The following is a 23900-nucleotide window of genomic DNA, read 5'->3' on the forward strand; positions in this document are numbered from 1 at the left end:
CCCTTGCTTTCCCATGTCCTTTCATTGGCTTTATTTTCTATTAACCATAAGGTTTCATTTCATGTAACTGTGTGGAAAATCATATCCTGCCACTTTATACCTAGATTCAGTCAGCTTTCTCCAGTGTCTCCAATTATCATATTTACTTCAAAAAAAGGTTAACTCCAATTCTAATGTTCTGTCTGGAAGTAAATCTTTGTCACCAATCTTCACTTTCAGGCAACCATCTTCTGCTACCAATGTCACAGAAATTCCCAAGCCTGATTGTGAAGAAAACATTATTTATTGTTCATCAGAGAGCTCATTTCTCCACTCTAATATAATCTCTCCAGTGCTAGCTGACTTTTTTTTATACACATCTGAGTTTGATTAACTAATTAATACCCAACATTTATTGTGTTAAACTGTGAGGTAGTTTTACATTCATCAACAGAACCTGTTAGATACTAATAACCACAAGGACAGATTGGAGGTTGGGAATTCTGCAGCCTGTCTCTCATTCTCATGGCATGAATAAGGAGTGTGATGGGAGATTTTTCACTCATCTGGAAGACTGTGGTTCTAACAACAGTCAAGAAACTCAAAGGCATCCAGGGTGAAGCAGCCATAAACTGGCACCCCCATCCACCACCTTGAACTTTCACTTCCTTCAACTAGCAATTCATGATGGCAGCCGCATGTGACTACTGCAAAATTCACTACGGCTGTTCACCAAAACTCCTTCTATGGCATCTCCCAAAACTGCAACCTCTATCACCTAGAAGGACATGATGGACAAGCTATGGGAATATTACCATCTGCAAATTCTCCTCCAAGTCACATGCTTTCCTGACTTAGAAATATATATTTGTTCACTGTCACTTGGTCAGTATCCTGGAACTCCCTTCATAACAGCACTGTGGCTGCACTTAGATCATATGGACTGTAGTGGTACAAGAAAGGGGCTTGCCACCATCTTGTCAAGCGCAATGAGGGATGGTGGCCTTGCTAGTGAGGCTCGCATCCCTGAATGAATATTAAAAAATAACCATATGTACACGTTAGGAACACAGAAGTGGAGTTACCCCATAGGGTTACAGTTTACTTCTCCCAGCTTGGACCCATGCTCACAAGGATAAAGTCTGAATGAAGCTCTCTCTCTGACCCACACTACCACTGTGTGTAGTTCCCTGCATGGAATAAGAGATCATGGAATTATCCTTCATCAGCCTTAGACTTCTAATTTAACATTAATCAACATGACCTAGTCTTGCTCCTTCAATTCTGAACTGAAACCAATTACTTTAATTCTTTGCACAATCGATGGGTATAAAATCATACTGTGCTTCTGTGATAAGATTCTTTACTTCTGTCTGCGGGTATGAATTCCTGTAGAACACATGCATCAGAATTGCTGTTTGATATTTCCTAGTCTCAAAGCAGAAATAATTCAGGAAAACATGCATAACTGTGCACATTTATCTGTCCTAATTAATGTCAGGTTAAGTTCTGGTTATGCAACAGCTTAGACTTCTATATCATGTTAACATCGTAAATGTGAAACTGAATTGCACAAGGAGATATTGGAACAGATGACCAAAAACATGACCTAAGGTAGATTTTAAGGAGTGTGTTAAAAGAGGAGCGAGCTAGTGATTTGGATGCTGCAATTTAGGGTAGCTGAAGGCACACTGGTCTGTGGTGCAGTGGTGAGAATCAGCAACAAAGAGGTCAGAACCTGTGCCACTACCTGCCTCTTCAGCAGTTATGGTATAAAGCATGATATTCAATATTTTGGGGTTAAAACTTGACACATACACCATGAACTTTGGAACTTGCAGCCAAAATAAACAAAGTTTACTTGTGGCAAATTCTAGTGAATGACAGAAAGACTATTTTGGAAGCTATTGCTGGTGGCCACGTTGTGTAATACCGACAGCAATAAAAAAATTACTGGGGCTGAGGTGACGATTACAACAGCATGAAAGTGGGGCACAAAAATTAATTCTTGGGAAATTTTGGGGAAACTGTTTCCACTGGCAGAAAGGTCAGCAATCACAGCACACTAATATAAGGTAATTAATAAACAAATCAGAACTGATGGCATGGGTGGAGGAGTTTGGAGCAGACAAAGAGTTTTTTTTAAATATGCATTCATTTTCAGAATCTGCAGTTCATTGTCTGAAAGGGTGGGAAAATAAATTCAACTGTAACTTTCAAAAGGGAATTTGATATGTATTTGGAAAAGATAGATTGGCAGGGCTATCTGGAAATGGTAGAGAAGTGGGATTAATTAGATAGCTTTTTCAAAGAGCTAACACAAGTATAATGGGCCAAATTGCCTCTGTTCTATGATTCTATACATCAGCACTCACGAGATACACATTTTCATTCACTCCACATTTCTGTCATTCACATTGAATCGTAAAAATAAATGGAATTAGAAATCTTTCAATTTAGAACTGGACAAATTAGCTGTAAGATATTTTTGAGTGCAAATTGCTTTACCCCTGCTGAGAAATTTGCCTCCAGAGGCTTCAGGTCAACTTCATCATCTTCATCCAGTGTCTCATCAGTTTCATTCACAGCTGCCAATCTGGTGGTCATATCTTTCTTAACCAAGAGCTGTTGGTCTTTTCTGGTGGAAGACAATAAAGATATTTGGAAACAATGCTATTGGTTCTAGATATTAGTTTTAAAAAACAAAATCGATCCGATATATTCAGAAGGAGATAGGGCTTGGGAATCACAACTCATCAGATTGCATTTTGTTGTTTGCAAAACGATTTTATTAATGTATTACAATACTATCAGTTTAGAACACAATCTTTTTTTTGAGCACATAAGAAGGATTGTTGAGAATAGTGTCGTTGTCTACATAGATTTCAGTAAGACACTTGACAAGGTCCCACCTAGCAGTCTGGTCAGAAAAGTGAGATCTCATGAGAAACAGGGGAAGGTAGTAGGTTGGATCCAGACAGGGAACAAATGGCAATGGCTGATTGATGTTTTTACAAATGGTAAACACAAGTCTCAGAGTTGGGCCCTTGCAGTTTGTTGTATGTATTAATGATTTAGATTTAAATGTGGGTGGCATGATTGGGAAATTTGCAGGTGACACAAAAATTGCCTGTGTATTTGATGGAGAAGGGGATAGCTGTCAACTCTAGACAGAGATGGATTTACAATGAAACATTTAAACAACTAATCTCTGGGCCCCAAACCAGTTGATATCAATGGGCACCAATCAGAGTCTGATAACTGCATTTGCTGATAGGTTCAACATCAGCCTATCAACAGGCAATGCAGAACAAAATCAATCACTGACTGTTCCAGGCCTGTTCAACTCCTCACTCCTGTGCTGTGGCAATCAACCAAGTCGTTCTCACTTCATCTGGGGTTCAAAAATAGACTGAGTTCAAAGGGACATGACGTACAAGCCTTTAGATAAAGGGGGGGAGAAATGTGCCCTGATCCTGATGGGGATCTTTTTGTGTGTGGCTCTATCAAACTGCATAGATCCTCGGTACACAAACACCAAGTGTCACCAAATGCTGAGGTTTTATTTGTCCCCATTGTGATAAAGTATGAGAGCCACAGAATGCTTTAAGTAGATGGACCATGCCGTATCAACTGTCCCTCATGGGAAATGTTATGCAGACCCATCAGGCAGTGGTCTGCATGTAAGGTCGAAGATACCTTGTGGGAAAAGGAGATGGTGGTTCCTGTCAGATTGTTCCCTAAAGAGTCTGTCAAGGACAATTGGCAGGAAGCCTCATCACCAGAACTTCCAAATGACCACCTTGAGTCAAGAGTCATACAGTGCAGAAAAGGCCCTTCAGCCCATCAGGGCAGCACAGTGGCACAGTGGTTAGGACTGCTGCCTCACAGTGTCAGGGACCAGAGTTCAATTCTGACCTTGGATAACTGTCTGTCTGAAGTTTGCACATTTTGCCCGTGTCTGGATGCTCAGGTTTTCTCCCAGTCTGAAGATGTGTGAGTTAGGTGGATTGACCTTGCACAACTGACCCTTAGTGCTGGACAGATTAGCAAGGTAAATACACGGGGTTATGGGAATAGGGCCTTGATGGGATTGTTGTAGGTGCAGACATGATGAACCAAATTACCTCTTTCTGAATTGTAGGAATTCAATGAAACTGCACTGACAATAACTATCACTAAAGGCACACTAATCCCATTTTCCTAAACTTGTCCAATATCCTTGAATGTTATATTTCAAGGGCTCATCCAAATATTTTTTAAATGTTATAAGATTTCCTGCCTCCACTACCTTCCCAGGCAGTCCATTCCAGACTCCCACCACCCTCTGAATGATTTTTTTTCTCAAATCTTCTCTGAATCTACTGCCCCTTACCCTAAAATTATACCCCCTCATGACTGACTCTTCAACCAAGGGGAACAGCTGTCTCCTATTCACCCTGTCCATCCTCTCATAATCTTGTAGACTTCAATTATGACGCCTCTCAACGTTCCCTGCTCCAGGGAAAACAATCAAAGACTCTCCATTCTCTACTTATAGCTCAAATGTTCCATCACAGACAACCCTGGTGAATCTCCTCTGTACCCGCTAGTGCTATCACATCCTTCCTATAGTGAAGTGGCCAGAACTGCACACAGTACTCCAGCTGCGGCCTAACCAATGCTCTATATAACTCCAACATTACCTCCTTGCTCTTATTCTCCATGCCACAACTTTTAAAAGCAAGTGTCTCATTCGCTTTTTAATTATCCTATTCATGTGCTCTTCAGGGATCTGTGAATAATTACCCTAAGATCCCTCTGATCCTCATCATCACCCCCACAAGCAATAAGGGTCCCAGTAATGATCTTTGTGGGACACCCAATGGACACCACACTCCAGTCATTCGAACAGCCTTCTACCACGACTGTTTCTGTCCTATTACTAAGCCAGTTTCCGATCCGTCTCGACAAGACCTAACTTGGCTGGCGGTGAGAAAGGCCCACCCTGTCAGAACTTTCATACACACCTGGAGTCTCACCGCATCTGCATGTTGCCCTCAAGGCGACCGTGGTGGAGAAGAGATCATTGTCCACCGCCTTATGGAATGTGACCTTGTAAAGAAGTTCTGGAGACGAGGTGATTTTTATCAAGGTTTATCCCAGGCAGCTCTGTGAAGCAAGACTTTGTGCTCTGTGAGCTGTTTCCAGCACACTGAGACAAATATCAGCTATTGCTGGAGGATTATCAACTCAGTCAAAGACACTTTTTGGTCTGCCCGAAACTTATTGGTCCTCCAGTGCAAGGAATTGTCCCTGACCGAGTGTTGCAGGCTGGCACACTCCAACGCCCAAGGCTACGTGTTGAGGGATGCACTAAAGTTTGGGACAGCCAATGAGGGAAGGTCTAAGATCTTTCAGCCGCAGTGAACTGAGGGGAGTGAAACTGTATAGTTGTGGGCTGTAAGACTCATGTTGAATGTATGCAATGAATATTACATGTATTACAATTGTATTGAAGCACCTCAGAGTGCAACTTAATCTGGGTAGACAATTTAAATACCTTTGCACCATTTGTAATGGCCATTTTGAAATGTCTGTAATGTTTCTTTGATTGTATTGAAAAAACTGAAGAATGTAACATGAATATTGTTACACTTTGCATGATGGCCATTTTGAAATGTTTGTAAAATTATTTCAGGTATTTTTTGAATAAAGTACATTTTTGCAAAAACAAAGTGGTCTCGGTCACTGAACTGGTAAACCATAAACCTAGAGCAATGCTCATTAGATGTAAAAATCATGCTGTGACAGGCATAGGTGAGCTGTACTGTTAAAAGAGTTAAACTCACTGATGTAAGGTAAGGGTCCTGCAATTGCATTCAATCTTGTCAACCTAGAAATGGAACAACTGAAATTATGGATTCTCACGGGGGAGACAGTGGTCTACTGGTATTATCACTGGATTAATAATAGAGGCCCAGAATAATGTTCTCGGGGCCCCAGTCTGAATTCCAGATAGTAAAATTTGAATTCAATAAAATCTGGAATTACAAGTCTAATGATAACCATGAAGCCATTGTTGATTATCATAAAAGCATTATTATCATAATGCCCTTTAGGGAAGGAAATCCATCATCCTTACTGGTCTGGCCTACATGTGGTTCTATCTGTGGTCGACTCTTAAATACACTCTGAAATGGCCTAGCAAGCCACTCAGTTCAAGGGCAATTAGGGATGGGCAACAAATGTTGGCCAGCCAGCGCCATCCACATCTAATGATTAAAAAAACCTCTTGCACATAAAAAAACTAGAGATTTATTGAATTTAAAACATAATTTTGTCTTCTTAATGTGTTGTTGTTCCCTCATCTTAATTCACTATTTCTTTCCCTCTCTCTTTCTCTTCCTTTTTCTATTTGACTCTAATTGATCCCACTTCCTTCTTTGTCATTCCAATTGTTTCATTCTTTGTTCTCAATCTCACTGGTTATGGAAATATTTTATGGGTCTTGTCATTCACCAAGGTCCCAGCTTGCCTCCATACCTTTGCAGCAATTTATGGCACAAAATATTTTTGAGCTGCAGTGAGATAAAAAATAGGTTTGAGTATACCATATGATGTTTCTCCTCCAGGAAATTCTAGGACAATAATTCCTTCTTAGTAAGAAAGAAAACAAGAATGAAACAGAGTTTTTCTCCCAGTGGTTTTACTCACCTTGCTGGAGGCATAATTGTGGTGTCTATCTTGTAGTCAAGCAATGGGCTTGAAATTTCAACAAATTTATCAGGCTTCACTACTTTGGGCCCTGGCAAGCAGAAGAAATGATTAATGCATTACTTTTATCAGTTCCTGAAGAAGTGGCATTGACTGGTACGAAGAACTTGAAAACTATTTCTCACACAGTTGTAGCAATGCAGTTGAAACACAGGAAATTAATTGATGTGTCACGGTAAAATGAGCACATTTCTCTTTTATAATAAGTCCCTATTACAGCAGTCAAAATTACACTGGAGAAGGTAGTGGATAAGTGTAATGCAATAGCAATATTATTTTCAGATATTCTAGGTATATTTATAGTGGAATGGTGATTATGTTTCAGGGTTAATACTCCAGAATTTAAATCCCACATAGCAGTTTCAAAATTTAAATTCAGTTTAAAAATCTGGAAAAAGAGAAGATCCTATTAGTATAATTATCATTGTGACATTCGTGTACCTTTAAGAAATGTTTCTTTTAAAATCATGTTCTCTGCAGCTATCATAGCTTTGTTTATTTTTTCATTATGACACCGGCTGGCTACTAGAAGTCCTTTTATTGCTATTTCAAGGGCTTAAGGGGTTTTGTTTATTTTTACTTTTGGGCCTCAGGTACTTTCTGGGATTACATTTATGACCCTGCATTGTTAGAAGAAAGACTGGTTGTCAGGGAAGGTGTTTTGGACAGTTTTTTTCCTTCCTAGTGAATTTAAGGTTTCATTTTCTGTTTGACTGCTGGCTTTAGTTTAGTTTAGAAGGGACATCAAGCTGAAAGAAGTGTTCCTCTCTCCCTGGTTTTAGAAATTCTGCTGTTAGCAGAAAGCAAGGCTTCTTGCCTTCCTGGGGTGGAAAATCTGCTGTTGGTGGTTGGCTTGCCTAGAGTCTCTCTCTCCTTGGTGTTCTGGGAAGCTACTCTGACTTCAAACTGTTCTGGGTATATCCAGAGGGCTGACAGAAGTTAGAAGACTGAGAAGTCAGAGTTTCCATTCTCTAACCAAAGGACTCAGTTCCAATATCACATGAGCATTTATCTTTGCTGTGTTAAACCTGTGGAAAGGATTTTGCTTGATTGGAACATTTTAGATATATTTGTCAAGGGTTATACATTATCGTGGTTATTTTGTTTTTGTTTGTAATTGATAAATGTTATTGCTCATTTTCTTTCTATACATATTAACTGTATTCTTAAATAAATTTTGTTTGATAAAAGCTTCCTACTGGATCATTTGAATCATATCTGAAGTGAAGTACATCATGCTTACCCTAGCCAAATTCAAAGTGATCAAGGTGAGCTTCATAAAACATAAAAATGACCTGAATTATAACATTATGCAGCTGTCGGATTGTAAAAACCCAGATAGTTCACTACCATTTATATGGAAGCAATCTGTTAACTTTGTTCCGTTTATGTTTCTGTGACACCAGTCACAAACCATGTTGACTCTTACCTGCTCTCTCAAGTGGCAAGACCAGCCAATCATTTGTAGCAGGACAAATGGGGATGGGAGTACTGAGATATCAAGGAGGAATAAAGGGAGAAAAAGGAATCTTTAATATTTTTCAAATTTTTAAATCACTTCATCTAACGTCATGCCTACTTTGTGAGTCTTCCTGATAAATAAGCAAAATAACTGTTCAATATTCTACAATTGACTGCTTATCCTATGTGTCCCTCAGAAGAGACTTGACCACTGGTAATATAAGTAACACTCTTCCTGATGTGTTAGAGCAAACAAGCAAAGTATTCAATAAAATTCCGATGTGTAGAAAGTCAACTCTCGGCAGAAGTATTTTGAATCCTCTCTTTCCCAATACAAGTAATAAAGCAGCTGTAAGTACTGGGTACTTATTGTAATCTTTCCAAGATTAGAATCATAGAATCCCTGCATTGCAGAGGAGGCCATTTAGGTCATCGGGTCTGCACTAACAACAATCCCACCCAAGCCATAGTCCCATACGTAACTATTTACCTTGCTAATGCCCTGACACTAAGGGGCAATTTAGCATAGCCAATCAACCTAAGCCACACATCTTTGGAATGTGGGAGGAAACTGGAGCATTTGGAGGAAACCCATTCGGACATGTGAAAAACGTGCAAACTCCATACAGTCAGTCAAGGCCGGAACTGAACCTGATCCCTGGTGCTGTGAGGTAGCAGTGCTTACCAATCTTTCATATTGCAATCATTTATGAGGAGAAGTGTGGCAGGTGCTGAAGGATTTGTTGTAGACTTCAAAGCTTCTGCACATGTTCTAGACACAATTGTACAAATAGATATTCCACTTGACATTTAGTGTGACTGAGAGAATGAGCAGAAAAAGATGCTGGTAGAGGGGGGAGGAGGAGAAGAATGGGGAGTAGAACTTTCAGCAGAAGGCCATTTCTGCCCAGAGTGTTCAGGGTAAAGAACAATGTGTGAACAGTGACTTGGTGATACAAAACTTGACTACTGCTGAAGAGAGTGACATGACACCAAAGGTTTTCGCCTTGCAGCCATCAGGACAAACACAAGAAGGCCGAATAGCAACAATAATTTATAATACAGAAGAAAATGTTACCAATTGGTTGATAAGTCGACTTGGATTGGCCTAGGCATTACTATGGAGGACGCAATAGGAAACTGTGGGCTCCTTAATCTTCTTGGTAACATTTGAACATAAACCTTTTGTTTGCAGAGAACATGTTCCTTTGTACAAATGTATGTTGCTTCCAGCAAGTGCAAATGATCCACAATATCATAATTTGGTTGTTAGTGTAGCTATCAGTACACTCACGATTGTTCAGCAAATGTTGGTCAACTGCGGAATCACATCCAACAGTATACATTTTGTTTTGGGATTTGCACGTTTAGGCTGGCTGAGTACAGCCAGTTGTCTGCAATAAAGTCCTCGCTAGTCTCCATCGTCTATCCTTTGTAAGCTGAAGGTGATTCAAAGCTCTGTTTGTCCATTACAGCAGCACTCTCTGACCTACAGGTTTCCAGCTGAACAACACCAATTTAAAATTCACATCTGTCTTTTCTCATCCTTCCATGGCCTTGCCTTTCCCATCTCTGTAACCTTCTCTAGCCCTACAACTCTGAGTTAACTACATTCAGTCTATTCTGCTCTCTGCAGATTGGGTTTATTGTTCCACCAGTGCATCAGTGCCTTCTGTTGCTGGGATCCTAAGCTCTGAATGACATTCATAAACTGCTCCACATCTCTTTTAAGAAACTTACTTTACCAAGATTTTGACCATCTGCTATAATAATTCCTTACATTGCTCAGTGTTACTTCTTGTTGCATGATGTGTCTCTGAAGCATCTTGTGATGCTTCAGTAGACCTAAAGCATTACACAAATGTTTGGGGGAAGGATGAAAGGATAATGGATAGAATAGCAAATAACACAAACTCAATCTGGGTCTAACAACACTGAAACCATCTTGTCAACATCTGAATGTAGATAATTTCCAATCCATCTTGTTATCTTGGACTCCCTGTCTTATTCATTTCCAATGTGCCTCCAATCTGTTAATGGTCGCAAATGTTCTCCCTTCCAATTCCTTCCTCTACTGCTTTACTGGAGGTTTGTACATCACAAATTTGGTATCTTCCATTAACTTTCAAGATTACGAGACAAAAGAGTCCAACAAAGTGAAAATACATGACTGCAACATTAAAAAAAAATGAAAATTTAAAGACCAAATTGTTTTAGTTGTGTGGTTGCCTTTGACCTGAGAGCAATAACAGTAAGGAAAATTTGTAATTACTTTAAAATGTTTGGGAATTCTGAAATTGTTACTAAAAACCTTTGAAGAAAGGACTTTTGAATATTTATTTCAATTGTAAAAAGGTCATGTGTAATTTTTTTGAATAATGAGAAATACTGACGCATGTAGCCTTACAAACCTTGAGCCAATAGGAATGGAGTTAAAATACAGAAGTGATGTGGCAAAGACAAAAATACAGAGAGCTGAGATTTGAGAAGATTTTGGAAAGAAGTGCACCGTACAGGGAAGATTGCATAGTAGAACCCTGTTTACACAGAAGTGGCTGCCTGTGGAGAATCAGCTAAATCCTTGAAGAAAATGGACTGGGATTCTTAGAAGTAGATGCGACTGAAACTGGGGCCATATCGCTGAGGTGAACAGCTTACTAACCTTGTGAGATAGTCATTATTGTGTTATGTAAGGCATGGGATATTCATAATTTAAGGTATGAACCTATTCAACATGAAAACCGAGCAGAGAAACCGCTCAAACCATTAGTTCAAAAAGGACACTGCACCTACAAAATGTCCATTGAACAATGGGTGACACTGCTATATGGATTCCATAATCCAGCCAAAGAACTGACTCACTGTTGAATAAGGACAAAAAATGCATTCCAGCATCAATGACGTTAACTACACATATCATGAAAAAACATCAAAAGGCGTTTCAGAGTTAAAAGAGTCTTTGAAATAAAACATGGTTTTAATTCTTCAAAGTGGATTTATTGATCAATGGGATAGTTATCCAGAGCAATAATCTGGTAGACTGATACGACGACAATAATCTCCCTTAATATCAGCAAAACAAAGGAGATTGTCATCAACTTCAGAAGGCATAGTGCCCCGTCTACGTCAACAGGGATGAAATGGAAATGGTCGAGAACTTCAAGTTTCAAGGTGTCCAGATCACCAACAAACTGCCTTGGTCCCTCCACGCCGAATAAAGCCCACCAATGTCTCTACTTCCCCAGGAGGCTAAGGAAATTTGGCATGTCCACTATGGCTCTCACAAACCTTTACAGATGCACCATAGAAAGTATTCTTTCTGGTTGTATCACAGTTTGGTACGGTCCTGCTCTGTACAAGACTGTAAAAAACTACAAAGGGTTGTGAATGAAGCTCAGTCTATCACACAAACCATCCTCCCATCCATTGATTCTGTCTACATTTCCCGCTGCCTCAGAAAAGCAGCCAGCATAATCAAGAACCCCACGAACTTGGGCATACTCTTTTCCACTTTCTTCCGTCGGGAAAAAAATACAAAAGTCTCAGGTCACATACATACTGACTCAAGAACAGCTTCTTCCCTGCTGCCATCAGATTTCTGAATGGACCTATCTCATATTAAGTTGATCTTTCTCTAAACCCTAGCTATGACTGTGACACTACATTCTGCACTCTCTCGTTTCCTTCTCTATGCATGGTTAAGAAGTCATAGTTTTGAGGATTCACTTGTTGGAACAACCTTGTTTGTCCTTTTTAATCTTTAGATCAGAAATGCTGTCTGCAGAAAAGAAGACACACAGAAGATGTAGCTGCACTTGAGTAACACTGACTCTGCCTGAGCCTGTGCTTTCTCTGGTGCACACAATGGATGACTGTCTACCTGGGCATCAACCCACTCAAGAACTAACTATTCATTGGCTGAACAAACTATTAGAAACCATCCTCATCCCTTCAAGAGAATTCCTGCAAATCTCTACTACCCTGGATATTGAAATCACTAACTGATACCTTGACTAAAGTGCATTTCTCATCAGACCTCCAATCTTGATGTTCAGGTTACATCAGACAAGTGGCATATGCACATTTCCCTTTATGTTCCTTATAACTTGTAACAGCACACTATCTTTCATCTCTGTAATTTTTCTTGTGTGAGGGATGGCATGGTGGCACAGTGGTTAGCACTGCTGCCTTACAGCACCAGGGACCCGGGTTCGATTCCCGGCTTGGGTCACTTTCTGTGCGGAATATGCATGTCGTCCCCATATCTGCATGGGTTTCCTCCGGGTGCTCTGGTTTCCTCCAACAGTACAAAAAATGTGCTGGTTAGATGCATTGGCCATGCTAAATTCTGCCTCAGTGTACCCGAATAGGCACCAGAGTGTGACGACTAGGGGATTTTCACAGCAACTTCATCGCAATGTTAATGTAAGCCTACTTGTGAATAACAAATTTTTAAAAATCATATGTGTGAGCGAAGTGGCATTCATTTTGGGTTATTTAGAGATTTTAAAAATCAACAATTACTTCTTTAAAATGAAATTCTCCATTTTTGGGGGGAGGGCATGCTGAAACAAAACCTTTCCTATTCTTTAAGTTCATAGCAATATGAAAAGGAAACAGGGTTGTCAGCAGTCCTCTTTCAACCTAATCATGACAGTTGTATCTATTCATCCATGTATGATTTATAGTCTGTACTGACCATGATTTGCCTATTGAGTCATGTTGATTATGATTCAGGTTGGAGATAAAGTTACAAAAAGTGAAATTCTGTTGGTCATTTTTTCATTTGGGTAATGTTCAGAAAATTTGGTTATTTTGGTTTCTAGGTCCCCACAAGATCATAACAATTGTCAAATTTGAAGTAACAATACCTTTTGGATCAGCTATTGGAATAGCACGGTTTCGTGGTCGGATAAGCTTCCATCGTGGAATCTGAATTGCTTCTGGTGGATCTACAAGGGGACAGGATCTGGTCCTTGTAACCAGCACTGGGTGGCTATGTACATGGGAAAGTCCATAGCGTCGCAACTTCTCTGACGATTCAGCCTACAAGGCACAAAAGAACCACAAACTCAGTGAATTGAAATAAAACATATGATGATTATGGTAATGTAACAATTATTCTCTTTGAAATTTCAATGTAAATTGTTGTTGAACATAAACATGAGAACATAAGAAATAGGAACAGGAATGTTTGCTCAACGGCTCTGCCACTTCTTCATTTCCCATAATAACTTATCCTATCTCTGCCTCCAAGAAACCAATCTTTACTGTAGCTAATCTCCTTTTCATGTCTTTATAAAAGCTCTTTCAACCTTTTTTTTTATATTTCTGGCTAGTTTATTCATTTTTTTTTCCTTTTTTAATCACATTTTTGGTAGTCATTTACTTGTCTATAAAACTCTCCCAATTCTTTGGCTTACTGCCTTTCTTTGCAACATTAGAAGCCTCTTCTTTTCCATCTTTAATTCTTTTGTAAACAATGTACGGGTCTTCCTCGCTAAGCTTTTTTTGATGGGATGTTATATTTTTGTTGAAAGTGATGACATTTTCTTTAAATGCTTAGCATTGTTTATTTACTGCTATTCCTTTTGGTCTATTTACCCAATGAAGATTAGTTTGTTCTTCCTTCTCACCAATGTAATTTTTTAAAAGTTTCTTCATTTGGACTCAAACATGTCACTCTCAAACTTAAATGGAATTTAGCTGCATTATGAGCACGACTTTTTTCTTATCAGATTACTAATTAACCCTACCACATGGATCAACACTGGATCTAAAATGGCTCTATTCATAGTTGGTTCCACAAAGTATGATTGTAAAAACTTATTGCAAAAGCACCACACCTTTGCTTAGTGGATTTGTTCAGTTCATATGAGGATTATAATCCCGATTATACAATCATACACCAGGATTTTACTGTCCCGCCCGCCATGGAAATTGGAGCGGGTGAGGGGTGGACAATGAAAAGGCCCATTGACCTCAAGCAGGATTTTATGGTTTCAGGATGAGCGCGGCTGTAAATTTCCATCCATAGAATCTATACAGTGCAAAAGGAAGCCATTCAACCCAATGAACTTGCACTGACAACAATCCCACCCAGGCCCTATCCCTGTAACCCCACGTATTTACCCTGCTTGTCCCACCGACACTAAGGTTAATTTAGCATGGTCAATCAACCTAAGTCACACATCTTTGGAGTATGGGAGGAAACTGGAGCACCCGGAAGAAACCTCGCATTACAGGGAGTACATGCAAACTCCACACAGATAGTCATCCGAGTTTGGAATTGAACCTGGGTCCCTGGTGTTGTGAGGCAACAGTGCTAACCACTGTGCTACCATGCCCCCCCTGCCTTAATACATTGTTTTTGTTACAATGTCTCATCATTTCTTGCTTAATGTTCTGTCAAATGGTATAACTATTATTCAGGGTCATATAAACTGCTACTACCACTATTTTCTGATACTTGTTATTCTTAATCTCAACCCATACTGATTCTACTTCCTGATCTTATAGGCCTTTCTCACTGCTATTCCTATGTCATATCTGAAGAGACTAGGGATGCATAGTAATATCAACCAAGGAACACAGTGTAATTCAGAACAGCAGAATACTCCTAATGCTAGTTCAGAAGTTTGGGAAATCAAACATGAACACAGTCACAATGGTATAAAAGATCAGTCCTTACCTACACAAGTTTCCTATTGAGGAAAGCAGATTTTAAAAATCTTTCTTCTTTTATCATTCAACAAGATTGATCACTCTATCATCTTTCACATTCTACCTCTTAGGAACCACCCTTGTACAGCTTTTCAGGTGGGATTTGTTCTTTTCCCATCAATTGCCTATTGGCCTCTGTAGATTCAATTCTCTGGGGACCTGAATGCATAACTTCCGACTCAGAGGGGAAAATGTTATGGCTAACATTTATTTATATAAATCTAGAAGGCCGCCCAAATGTGCTTTGTGGAGAAAAATAAAAATTTTGAGCCAGATTTTGGCTACTGAGACATGTAACTCAATTCAAAAAATCATCTGACTCACCAGATCCACCTCAGTAAAATGCAATTTTTGCTTCAGGGATGGGATGGGGGGCAAAATTAAGTCAGATCTGCCAACCCTGGAAGCGGAATGTAGGCTGCCTCTTGAATGTGCAGATCCCAAACTGACCAGTTAGAAGGCCCACCTTACTCTTTTGCCCCAGTTGTTTGGTCCTCTTGTCCTCACCCCCTTGGTTCCTCATACCCTCTATGTTAAATCAATGACAATCCATGGCCTGCCCATTCCCATGGCCTTTCATGCCCTCCAGGCCACCTCCATAGCTACTCACCCAGTATGGGAAGACCTCAGGAGCCATGTGGGGATGAGAACCATAAACATCTGACAATCTAATACAGTTCTCACTCATTTACACTTGATAATGGAAAACTCCCAGTCATAAAATCCAATCAAATCTTTTGCAGCTTTTTCAAAATTCTCCTAAAAAATGAAACAAACTGCTATTCAGATCCCATATCAAGGACAGTTACTGCTTTAATAATTCCTTTAAGCTTTCAATCAAACTATGAATACTGAACTTCCTGTATTATAGCTTTTGAAACTCAGTCAAGCATTCATAACAGCACATGGAGACACGTCAACAAAGAGCGCTACAGAAACTGCACTACTGAATGCAACACTTTCTTTTAGCCTATGCCTGTCAATCAAAGCAATTGAGCAAAAGGTTTTTGGACTCTCACCAACAGCCACAGTTAATATTTTTAAAGTTTAGAGAATAGGGCAGTTAAAAAACTTCAGATCTTGATAGTTATACAGACCTTAATTGCCCTTCAAGAGTATATGTATCTCCTCCATCAATTTGTGACTTCCACACTGTGGCTTAAGCTCTTGGATCAGCCAAACTGGCATCTGTCTGATCTCAGCACTAACTTCTCAGCTTTGAGAAGTGGCACTGCTGAGTTTGAAGTTCCTGCCCGTGTCAACCAGGCCATGTCCCTTTTCCCACCAGCAAAAATTGGACCAGTCAGAAATGGAGCCAGGACTTCAACATCTGGGGCCTGGCCCACTTTTAAGAATCTGAGGAGTCTTCCCAACTCTGTGAAAATCTTGTCCTGAGCTCTGAGAATCCAGGCTAATGCTCCCACCGCAGGCAGTGGTGCACATATCAAGAGGTTTGTTTTTTTAAAAAATCTTTCTTTTTGAGGTGCTTCCACATGTGGCTTTATTAAGAAAAGTCAAATATTTTTACTGAAGTGCATTTTTTTTAGATGACCCCTAATAACCCACTAATGTGGCAAAATACAACACATTGGACAGCATGGTGGTACAGTGGTTAGCACTGCTGCCTCACAGCGCCAGGTACCTGATTCAATTCCCAGCTTGGGTCACTGTTTGTGTGGAGTTTACACAGTCTCCCCATGTCTGCATGGGTTTCCTCTGTATAACTATCAAGATCTGAAGTTTTTTAATTGCCCCATTCTCTAAACTTTAAAAATATTAACCGTGGCTATTGGTGAGAGTCCAAAAACCTTTTGCTCAATTGCTTTGATGCTCTGGTTTCCTCCCACAGTGCAAAAGACGTGATAGTTAGGTGCATTGGCTGTGCTAAATTCTCCCTCAGTGTAACCAAACAGACACCGGAGTATGGCAATCAGGGGATTTTCACAGTAACTTCATTGTAGTGTTAATGTAATCCTACTTGTGACTAATAAATAAACTCTACTTTATTATCACTAGAATAATGACCAAAGGTAAAATGTCCCATAATGTAAAACAGTGTATGCAGCTATTACCATTTGTCCAAGTAAAGAAATCTTCTTGTCTGACAGCTGAAGTGGGAGGTAGGTAGCGTACATCAGCATCCGTGGCATCATTAGTGTTGGAAAACCTATAACACAAAGAACATAATTTTTTTTAAAGTATAGTGAAAGACTTGAGGATGGGATTCTCTGGCCCCACTCATTGCTGAGATCATCCAGTCCCATCAGAAATCAATGGAATTTTGACCAGGCCACTGATCTCCCAGGACAGGTTCCACCACTGTGGGGTCAGAAAATCTCAGCCTTGGTTAACTTTCATTTTCTACATTACATGAGTAACTATGTTTCAAAATTACTTTCAATCACCTGCTCTGGAGTCTAGGTTTGGTGGTGGGTGTGGAAATGGGATTGATTGTCACTGGCGGTGGTAAGGGAAGAGGCTGGTCATGTACAATCTTGCACTGGTTAGCTCATTAAGAATGCATCTGCGGGGACTTTGCTGTTTCACATGGTGGGGCATGTGAATTTGCTGTCCCTGCCACTACCTAATGGGCTTGAACATCCAGGTGCCATATTTACAGGGCATCCGAACAGTTACTTCAGGCCAAGAGCTCTGGATTACTCATGCCACAGAGAAAATAGCATGCTGCTCCATGGTTCAGCAAAGTCACCCTGTAGACTTTCCTTCAGGTGTCCTGAAAAGGCAGCAGGAGCTGTTTCCCATAATGGCAGCAGGAGGTCTCCTGTCTGACTACAGCGGCCTGGACAGAGGTTACAGCAGAAGTTAGCAACCATGGGGTTCAGCGCAGAAATGTTCAGCAGTGTTGCAAGAGGTTGAAAATGATCTGCTGTGCTCTGCCAGGGTAAATGCATGGTCCATCCACTGCAAAGTGACATGCTCATCAGGCAGTCTAAGTGTGCGAGTGCACTGGGATGTCATACAGGGGCTTGGGTGGCAGTACTCACCAGCAGGTAGGACGCACGCACTGTTTGTGTGCCAGTCACTTCATGCTGTCAAACTCAGATCAGTTGCAGGACAACTAGCTTCTTAATCACTTAGTGGGGAGGGATAAGTCGCATTCATGAGCATAACAATGAATCACGTCATCCTGAATTGCTGATGCAACCATTGGCATGACAATCAAGCCTTCCATCTTTCTGCAGGAGAAGAATTCCCACAAGTGCAAGAGCTCCCAGAATGGAACTGGACTTCCAACATCAGGATTTTTATCACTTTGGAGAAGATGGCTGCTGAGTTCACTGAGAGGAGCAGGACCATGCCTGTGCTGAGGCCAAGGTAGGATTCCTCAAGGAATCCAGTGAAAAGGTCTCCAATCTGGAGTTATCAGCTATGCCCAGTGAATGAGAGATGTATTTAATTAAGGGGTCTGCTTAGTCAATACGAAATCTTTATTTTCTCCATCCCAGGTATCAGCAAGAAATGGGAGAAGACAGCTACCCAGATCAGAACAGCTCCAGGCATTTCAGAGAATGCACCATCATGGTGTTCACCTGCATCCTTCACCAGTGTAGTTTCATTCACCTCAATGGGTCCAGGCTCTAGAGTAGCTTTGGAGTCACAATCACATCACTGACAGTGATCCATAGCTGGAGGAGAATGTGACAGCTGAGGTCTCTGATGCTTGGAAGCCTGTTGGAGACCAGGCCTCTGATGAGCCCCAAACAGATGATGAGCCTCTGGATTCAGTTCTAAATTCAAGATGTAGAAACAGGCAGGGGAACAGCAGGCAGAGTTGCCAGAGGCCATGCGTAGACCAAAGGCCTGGGGACTCTGTCCACATTCCATGTGCTGTTGTAGCTCCGGTACGTGATTGCTTGGCTGTCTCCATGGAAAGGAGGCAGTCACCTTGAAGGCCCAGGTCCAACAAAAAGCATTGCAGCTGCCAGATTTATGTTCGCATCTGTTCTTCATATCTCTAGTCATTGCTGCAGTTCAGCAGTGGCTGGGCAAGAAGGAAACAGGTCATCTCACCCTCCATGCAGGTATCTCTTTTCCTCAAGGAGTCAGGGAGCTGCATTCAGGCAGCCACACGGAGAAGGAGCTCCAGCCAGGCACCCCAGGGGCTTCATCCCAAGACACTCCAAATATGCCGTGCCACTCCACCATTCCACCCCCCTGTCAATGACTCCCCTCCACCTTGAACAGACTGAAATGGGTACACCTGCACCAGAGCACGAGATCCTTAATCTTAGCAGGCTAGGAACCTCTTGGCCAAAAGCCACTGGAGGATGTCTACCAAAGTAATCATAATCAACAGGGCATAGCAGTCAGCAGGCTGCATGCTCCCTGTTGGAGTTGTTGATGCTTCACATAGATAGCCTTACCGACCTCAGCATGCTTCAACACAGAGATCCATTCTACTATCTCTATTTCAGCTTCAGATGTTGAGGCTATACCAAGATGTAATGGTGGGCAATGAAGGTTAAGAGGTTTTGAAGGTGTACAATAATAGTATATAGTTTTGGCACTAGTAAATATATGATCACTTGCTCTATTTGGAAGTCTTATCGACTCCGCCTTGTTGCTTCAATGTTAGTGGGTATTCAGGGTCTGGAATGTGGGTCTTCATCAGAGTTCAATCATAAACTTCTATAGATTCACTTGGCCCACATTATCAACATGGTGATTACTTTATAGTCCCACATGTGCATGACTAAGCACTGGCCATCAGTTATGAATGTGTGATCTGGCTACGCATTATGCAGGCCATTAGTTACAGGTTACCATGTTCTAATATCGTGGTGTTCAGTGAGGTCACTGCATCTCCCGTTGCTGTTGCCCTGATGTCAGATGGAAGTAGATACAATGAGAACTCGAGAGGAGTTATATTTATGTGTGAGTGGCAAGGAACATGGTAGATGCAATTTGAGAGACTGAAGCTCTACACTGTCTCCTTAACAGTAGAAAACCACAAGCTGTCCTACATATCTGGAAGAAGCTACGATGGGAATGTTCAATTATGAATAGCTTTCCCTGCAAATTTGCCATTCTGAGCTTACATGCAGATGAAGGCAACAAGTAATGAGGCAATGGACAAAACAGGCTTGACTGCAAGAGGGATCTGAGTGTACGATATGTGTGTGTGCATTTGTCTGAAGCTTTTGTGAGACTTCACATGGAGATTTGTAAGGACCAATTGTTTCTTTATCAAGAGTGGCCCCAGATCTTGCATAAAGGCTTTACAACTGAAGTGCACTGGATATCACTGAAGGACTAGGGTCTTGGTCCATGAAGTGAGAGCTAGTAGAATGGGCCTCTGTGCTGAAGCATGCTGAGGACAGTAAGGCTATCCATGTAAAGCATCAACAGCTCCAATAGGGCACTGCAGGGAGCATGCAGGAAAGTTTACCTTGGCTGGAGTGTCCACAATGACAAATCATGGTAGCATATTAATGCTAAGGACAGCTAGGACTGAAGCTTGTACGGTGTCTGTAATTTTAGGGTCTGGAATGGAACTGAGCAACACACAGTGCAGGTGAGCCACTCTCAGTAAGTGGACTACAAGTTAACTTGAAACTTCTTGGCATGTTAAAGACATCACGGCATATGGGTTTACTATGAGCCAGTAGCTATCAGGGAACAGGAGCACGAACTTCCCTCATCAACCTCCATGGAGCAACAATCCTTTGGGGTCAAATGGTGTTCTCATGCTGCTCCTAGCTGTGGACCCACCTATCTGGTTCTGTCTGAAAGAGCTCTCTGCCAGGTCAGCCTCCCTCTGGGAGCAGGTGTCAGAGTGACATGAGTGTATTCCTGCTGAGTTTAAATTCGATATTGCTTCCAAATTACCATGCACATGGACTTTGTGAGGCCATAGGTGAAATTACAATTCTACTTACAAGTGCCTGAGGTCCTGGGAGTACAGAGTACTGTACAGGCTCCAACGCAGGCATTTAGTACCAGGGCTCTGTTTATTAGCAGAGTTTGGCACATGGAAAGGATTAATCCAAAGGCAGGGCACAGGATAGCTAGTGCAATTTGATGCAGCTATGATAAGTCAAGGTAGGTTAGAGAAATATAATCTGTTTAACCAAAAAGATACGAGGGCCTTCCAGCCAGCAGAGGACATAAAATCAAATAGTTAAAGAAACGTGTTGGTGGCTTAATCTGGTAATGATTAGAATGAGATAAGCCTATCTGCCAAATTGTATTCCTGTTATGGTCTCTGCATTGTACCTACAACATCCTGGTCTTCATCATCTCCTTCATCATACTCAATACTGGAGCAAACATTCTGCTTCTTCATGTCTCTCTCACTCAAGACACCCCCTTTTGTTGCACAAGGTTGTGTGGGATACAACAGACAATGATCTGGGACATTTTCAGTGAGTTTTGGAAAGTCTCCTCTGAGCGGGCCAAACATCTGAATCTCGTCTTTAGGAGGCCTTGTGTCTGCTTAATCATGGACCTGATGGAGCCATGCTCAGCACTCTATCTCTTCTCTGCGGTCGGCAAATTGGTGTCGTCAGCCATGTCTTCTGGGCCTATCCCTTGTTCTTGAGGAGCCAGTCCTGCAATCACTGAGATCCTTCAAAAACCTGAAAGTGGCTCAGAGCTCAAACATATCAACTTTGTCTTCTGTGATTACATCTGAACTGCATGTGCAAACAATGGAATCCTTTCTCGTCGATAAGTGTGACTCGGTTTTGCCAAGGAACTCTCAAGACCACATGTGTACAGTTAATTACACCCTATGCTTGCAAGAAAGCTAGATTGCAAATCCCAATGCTTCTGTAATCTGGCTTTCCAGATCTAGGCAGAGTTTGACAAATAAGTGAGCTCTCTTGAACAGTTGCTGACAGGGAGATGTCACACAAGTCCCCAGTGGAGCCCTGGAATGATCCACTGGCAAAGAAGTTTGAGGAAGCTGTGACTTCAATGCCACCAGTTTGGGATTTCCTCCAAACTTTTGTGACCACAACTCATCGTGGAGAAGCTGGCTGTGATATATTATGTCAGGCTAATGCTCTCCAATGCAGTGGGTCCTGCTTGATGCCCTGCTGCCTCTTGCTGCTCAGGCTATTTCTCCTCTTGTCTCTATGCCAACCTATGATAGGCCCTCTTCTTCCTCCTCATCCAGGTGAGAGCCAGTAGAAAGTCAGAATTGCCTGGAGCCTGCAACAAACTGAAGTAATGAATCCAATGAGCATATTCTTTACAGGTCTGTCTCCATGTAAGAGTCTCCAAGCCAGTGCAAAGCCCTGTGCCTGGCTTCCATCGAGACCTGGCATCCTCACCCCATGCCTTCCAGGTAAAAGACATCATGAAAGACCAGAGATGGATGTTCCTCCTGTTCATACATTACTACACATGGAGACATTGCTCTTTGATTGGGATGATGAGAACTACATGTGAGAACATCCCTCTGACAATAGTCAGTAAGCCTTGAGGCTCTTCAGGGAGAACGTCGCCTTACAGCATAGGTGGATTAATCACATGAGCCCTTGTCAGCCATGACCCTTTACCTGGGAGGATGGAGCTTTGGAATTGAGAAGTTGCTGCTCCACCAGCCTTTCCCCTTAGGGACTTCCATTTTCCTTCCTTCATTCCTGCCCTGACAGCAGCAGATGGTAAATCATACAGAATGAATGACAGCTCCAGACCTTGCAAGGATCTTAATGTTATGAGACTCATGAACTAGGAACAAAACTGCTGCTGTGCGGAGAGGAAAACACATCTGTCATGGTTCGCATCCAGTTGCCCCATGACTATTATTAGGGTGTCCATTTAGTTGGCCAATTATGCTGAACTTAAACTCCACCCATCCGAAAAGCCCTTTATCCACTTTGATAAATTGAACTTACGGATTAACCACATTCTCCCATTCTGATTAGAAACTTTATGTATGTCACCTTTCAAACTCCTTCTACCATCTTTCACTCTCCCAGTCATCCACCAACTTCCCCCCAATCTCCCTTAACCCACCCAATATCACTATTTCTTTCCCCTCTGTCACCCTTGAACCCTGCCCACCACCCCCCCAAACCCTCTTAGCAGGCAGGCTTCTAGGTCACTATCGGATGACTACCATCCAATGCACATCAGGTGGAGACAGGAATGCCCCAAGGATTGGACAGTCAGCGGTCTGCTGGGTCTTTGGACTGTGCCCGAGCCAGGTGCCATGTTTCTGGACATATTTGACCCTCAGCTGCATCAGATGCAAAGGCAGAGCTGGGAATACCAGGAGGGGATGTCAGCAATAATCCTGCAACTGCAAGGCCAAATCAGCCTTCTATCACAGCAGATGGTTCCAGCAACATGTGACACCCAGACCAACACTGCAAGAGTGGCGTCTACGGTAGAAATCATGAGGGCCATGGCTGAGGAGTTCTGCTGTTTGGTTCAGTCAATGGTGGGCCTCCAGGCAGCACATGATGCATTAGGCCTTCTGGAGCTCACTCCAGTTGCCCCTTTGCCCCCATGGAGTAACCCAGGGGCCATGAGTGCCTATAGGGAAGAGGATCCACTGGAGCACAGACTTCTGCTCTGGAGACCCTAGGAATGACCAGTCAATCTGAAGTCCTCCCTTCCTGAGACCAGCGCAACTCAGACACAGCAAGCAGAACAGGATGACACAACAACACCAAAGCCACCTGAAAGTTGGCTGAGACCTTCTAAGTCTCAGCTGTCCAGAGGACACCTGCCAGGAACATCTCAGGCAACAGGACATGGAAGGCAGGAGGCTGCCTCCATCTCTGATGTACATCATGGGAAAACACCTAAACATAGTGAGAGGGTACGCAAGACTAAGGAATTGTGGGATCACAACGTGTGGACAGACGTAGTTAGGCACTACTGGTTGGGGGACATTTTAACTTGTAACAGTTGGATATGTCACTGAATGAAATATTCTTGTTGCTCACCACTTTAACACCTTAAAACCTTTAATCCAACCCCCCAGGGACATGATGCTTCTCCCC

At 41.8% G+C, this 23900-nt stretch overlaps 1 protein-coding gene across 1 annotated transcript in view; it reads right to left on the bottom strand.

The window, feature by feature from the left end:
* adgb (androglobin) overlaps nt 1-23900 on the bottom strand; it is a 267020-nt gene that overhangs the window by 167291 nt on the left and 75829 nt on the right. Inside the window, exons 10-13 of the mRNA XM_080200127.1 lie at nt 16992-17086; nt 13068-13242; nt 6676-6766; nt 2488-2617 (exon numbers count right to left, since the gene is read on the bottom strand). Of these exons, the coding sequence (XP_080056253.1) occupies nt 2488-2617; nt 6676-6766; nt 13068-13242; nt 16992-17086 (491 nt within the window). The remainder of the gene's footprint in view (nt 1-2487; nt 2618-6675; nt 6767-13067; nt 13243-16991; nt 17087-23900) is intronic.

The sequence above is a fragment of the Carcharhinus amblyrhynchos genome, chromosome 12, assembly GCF_965287045.1.
Source record: "Carcharhinus amblyrhynchos chromosome 12, sCarAmb.v2.hapA, whole genome shotgun sequence".
Classification (NCBI taxonomy): Eukaryota; Metazoa; Chordata; class Chondrichthyes; order Carcharhiniformes; family Carcharhinidae; genus Carcharhinus; species Carcharhinus amblyrhynchos.